This window comes from Palaemon carinicauda, chromosome 1 (genome assembly GCF_036898095.1).
Source record: "Palaemon carinicauda isolate YSFRI2023 chromosome 1, ASM3689809v2, whole genome shotgun sequence".
Classification (NCBI taxonomy): Eukaryota; Metazoa; Arthropoda; class Malacostraca; order Decapoda; family Palaemonidae; genus Palaemon; species Palaemon carinicauda.
The window spans coordinates 263855263-263860262 of NC_090725.1; the positions used below are offsets into that span (position 1 = coordinate 263855263).

Genomic DNA, 5000 nt, shown 5'->3' on the forward strand with positions numbered 1-5000 from the left:
ATATATATATATATATATATATATATAGTACTTGGACATGTTACTCTACATTTATAACGAATAGACAATGTCTTAGCGGTATGGTGTCCACTGGGTGTCCAGAAATCGAAGAGTATCTCTCCGGACAAACTGTCCTCCAGATAGTTTTAAGGATAACGGATGAAATTAATTTGCCTCTCTTCATTTTCATTGGGTATTTGCATGTGTTTTGAATCTCTTCTTAACTCTTCTTCAGGACCAGATTGAGTGATTCGAAACACGTGCCGACTTTCGCCGTGGGCACTGTGAGAGAAGGCCTTTTCACATGGACATTTAAATCTCCGATAAGTTTTAACGGTAGGCCGAGAGAAAGCCTACCAGAGATTAGGACACTTAAGCCAGTTACCGAGAGAGCTCACGCTGCTGGTAGACAAATTTTCTTAAAACTATACCCGATAGATACAAATTTCGGTGGCCACACTCACCACCGTAGCCCATATATTAAAGTGTAATTCCATCACTCAATGTGGTCCTGTGGAAGTTAAGAAGAGATTCGAAACCCGTGCTGACACCAAATAATAAATGGAGAAACGCAACTGAATTTTTCCCGTTATCCTGAAAACTATCTGGAGGACAGTTTGTCTGGAAAGAAACTATCTTCCATATTTGGACAACACTAAGACATTTTCTATTCATTATATATATATATATATATATATATATATATATATATATATATGTGTGTGTGTGTGTGTGTGTGTTTGTTTGTTGAGTGTGTTGTGTGTATGTATACTTTATATAGTATTTGTGTGTGCGTGTGGGTTTGTGTTAATATATTTTTAATTTTGACCAGAAAGGAAAGTTTTTATAAAGTGAAAAATAAATGTTATGAAATGGTGGGAACTAAGTGGAACTAGTACTACACATTGATCGTATTTCTAAGGACTTTTAATTTTTATTATTACTTGCGTGGTGGAATGTTATTACATTTTGTTGTACTGTTAAGAATTTTAAAGGATATCCGAGTTGTCATTTATGTAGATTTGTCCATTGTACTTTTTCACATTTTCCAGACTCAACAATATTTTGTGTTCCTTTTCAGGCGTGAAATTCCTTTTGAAATGAATTTTACTTTGGACGATATATCAAGCTTTTAGATGCTTGGCATGTGGTGTGCGAATTTCAAACGCTAATTTCACATCGAAAGCAGGAAATTTTAATCGCCACTTGGAAATGAAATTTAAGGACCTAAAGATGTCTAAGGGTCACTTGAAACTTAGAGAGAGATTCATTTTTCTTTTCACTCTCGCCATCCTTTGTCCCGTTGATGGATTTCTCAACCAATCAGAAGGACAGAAATTCTTGAGAGCCTACTGCAACACCTTAGGGTACACGAATATTAATATCTTCCTTCCGAATTCAGGTAAGAGGCTTTATTGTTTGACCAAAATTGGAGTAATTTCCGTGTGTATTAAATGGTGGATTTTATATTAATGTGAGATTATTTAAAGGTCACTCATCAGCCACAGAAACAAGGGGCTGTACAATGTTCTAGAGACTGATCATATACGTTCATGATCAGCTTCCAAGCCCCTTATACGGAACCTCAATAGCTACTGATGACTAGGTAGACTTCTAGATTCCCACAAACCCACCATCTTAGTTCACAACGATGGTGAGGTTGCAGACACTACTGTAGTCAATACCTTTTAGTGAGGCAGATTTGCACAGACTTGCATCGGAGCCCTTTTAGCTCGGAAAAGTTTCCTGATCGCTGATTGGTTGGACAAGATAATTCTAACCAATCGGAGAGCAGGAAACTTTTCTGAGCTAGAAGGGCACTGCTGCGAGCCAGTGCAAATGCGCCTCATTAAAAAAATTGAGTATAGAAACTATCGAGCTTGACCGTGATTATAAACCCTAATCCACAGACTATGGTGCAGGGACGTTTTAAAAACACTACCACAACCTATAAGCTTATGAAATTATAGTCATGTTTTGATGTTAGATGCAAACTAGCCAGTAGAAGGGAGTTTCTGCATATTTGTCAGGTTCTGTTACTTCCAGTTACATAAACACATTTACAGCCATATGAATATATGTATATATATATATATATATATATATATATATATATATATATATATATATATATATATACACACACACACACACACACACATATATATATATATATATATATATATATATATATATATATATAGTTAAAAGCTGAAAGGAACATATACATCGATCTTGGTTGTATTTGCCTCAACGTATTGTACAAGTAAATTATAACATGCAGTTTACAAAACGTATTTCATATACAACTCTATACCTTGCCCCTAAAGAATCGTATCCTGTGAATAAGAAGTAACAAACGACATTTTATGACAATATTATCTAATACACACACACACACACACACACATATATATATATATATATATATATATATATATATATATATATATATGTGTGTGTGTGTGTGTGTGTGTGTGTGTGTGTACATACATGTCTATATTTTCATTTATGAAGTAGATATTATGGCCACAGGGCAAATAAATAGCCACAGTTACCTTGGCGCATTTCTAAAATGAGAAGTGTGAGTTTTTTTACTTGTTCTTACTGGATTTAGCACTATATCATGATGTGTTCGATGTCAACCTATAATTTCAAAGTTTCAGAATACACCGCATTTGAGTCTCTCTCTCTCTCTCTCTCTCTCTCTCTCTCTCTCTCTCTCTCTCTCTCTCTCTCATATATATATATATATATATATATATATATATATATATATATTATTGTTTGTGCATATTTATAGAGGCAAATATTTACAGTATTTTTATAAATTTCTACATCGCATTGGGATCGAATCCCCTTCTTCAATTGGAGGCAAAGTCACTGTCAACCATGATGGCAAAAACCATAAAAGGGGTCGGAACTTGAGTAGTAACTGCTCTTACATACTAGCGGGTTTTGTCTACTCTCGGTGGTCACAGTTTTGTCATACTTCCTAACCCACCAGCTGACCCAATTGATAGCATTTAAATTACCCCTAATGATTCATTTTATGATAAATATCAGCACAGTATTGTGCTCAATTTATTTCTATTGACAACTATATTGTGTTCATACACATACATACACACACATTTCCCCTATATAATAAAGAACAAGTCTCTCTCTCTCTCTCTCTCTCTCTCTCTCTCTCTCTCTCTCTCTCTCTCTCTCTATATATATATATATATATATATATATATATATATATATACAGTATATATATATACACATACATACATACATACATACATATATATTTATTTCAGGTCACGTTTAGTGACATGGTAGGACGTATACCTACTCTATTTCCCCCTGTCCCTCGGCTAGTGGGGAGAAGGAGTAGTCATACCGTGATGGGAGGGGTTGTATTTAGGAAAGGGGGGATTGCGGTTTTAAGGGTATAATATTCGCGTGTGCATATCTATCAAAATATTTAGCCATCAATTTGACGGGTCGTATACACTAGGGTATTGAGAGAGAACACAGTAAATGTATTTTAATGATCATCTTTACGGTGTGAACTTCGCAAAGTCAGGAGCAGGTTTGTTATCAGAGCTAATAATTATTCTAAATTGTTTCCGGCTATCACTAAAAGTAGCCTAATATGTTATTGGCTTCCGTTAGCCCAGAACTTTAGGATTGAGGACTTGTCATATTTTCATATCTTACAGCTTGGTTAAAAACGCATCGGGTTAGTTATGTTAATTGTGGCGGCGTTTGTTAATTTGGATGGTTCATTTTACACGTGCCGAGACTACAGTAGAAATAGGAGAATGGGAGATAACATAATATAAAAAACGATTGTTATTATATAGACAAGAGTTGTTATTCAAATATTGGGAATTCTTGAATAATTAAATAAGATTTGTTTTTATTAAACTTTATGTACATTGAATAAAGGTTCATCCTCATAGGAGATACTTTTGAAATTGCGCCCAGTACGTAACTTTTTAACTATTTTACTTCCATATTTCATGTTTCCATATTTGTCTCTACCAATCCATCCCAGTCATTATTCTATCATTCTTTTGCATTTAATTTGTCATCCTTTTTACTCTTGCCTGGCGTCAAAACCTCAAACTTTGATCGTGTGTATGAGTTAGTTTTTCAGACAAGTCATGTTAATATTTAACTGATCACCTATGTTTACAGTACATTGACAAATATTTCCGAAGACAGTTGTGGTTTAATAATATAAAAATTTGGAAACTATTTTTGATATCGTAATTAAGAACATATAGTTTATCTGACATTGTTAGTCTTAGTAATATTAGTTTGATCCTAAAAGTGGGTTTTGTTTGTGTCCGTTACCCAGATATTTGATTATATATATATATATATATATATATATATATATATATATATATATATATATATATATATATATACATATATATGTGTGTGTCTAAGTGGAAAGGTTAATTTGATTTAAAATAGACCACATTTTAATCTACAGTAAGTTAACACTTGAAGACTTTCAGCGCTCGGTCATTCCTTTATCCTTTTAAATCCAGCAGTTTATGAATTTTATATAGAAGTGACATAAATGAGCCTTGTTTGAGGTACATGGTGTTGCTCTGAATTTTCGTGTTTAAGGTTAGGTTAAGTTGAACAAAAGTCTGCGTCACATCAACTGTCTGTGTTGCTTTGCTTGTTTATTGTCATGTTATTCAAGTTGTAAGTTTTGTTTTCCAACTAAATCTTTAGTTCTTTTTATTTCTGATTATTATGTTTTTGGGACCCAATAGTCGTAGTGTTTATACTATAAACCCAAATGTATTTGCCTAACAAACTCTTTTAACGAATATAAAGAATGCGAAGTGAACAATAAGATAGTTTTCGATTATGAAACGAGTTTCTTATAAAATGTACTTTAGTAAACCATTTTATGATATTAGGCAACTATATTCAATTCCATCGTGACGACTTTCTTTGCAAAGATTCATTATTTAAAAAAC

General features: G+C 33.4%; 1 protein-coding gene across 3 annotated transcripts in view; it reads left to right on the top strand.

Moving 5' to 3' along the window:
• Nucleotides 1-5000, top strand: part of LOC137655809 (glutamate receptor ionotropic, kainate 2-like) — a 360856-nt gene that overhangs the window by 306197 nt on the left and 49659 nt on the right. For all 3 annotated transcript variants that reach the window (XM_068389980.1, XM_068389971.1, XM_068389990.1), the window contains exon 2: nt 1082-1402. In XM_068389980.1, coding sequence (XP_068246081.1) covers nt 1213-1402 — 190 coding nt within the window. In that variant the 5' untranslated portion in view covers nt 1082-1212. The remainder of the gene's footprint in view (nt 1-1081; nt 1403-5000) is intronic.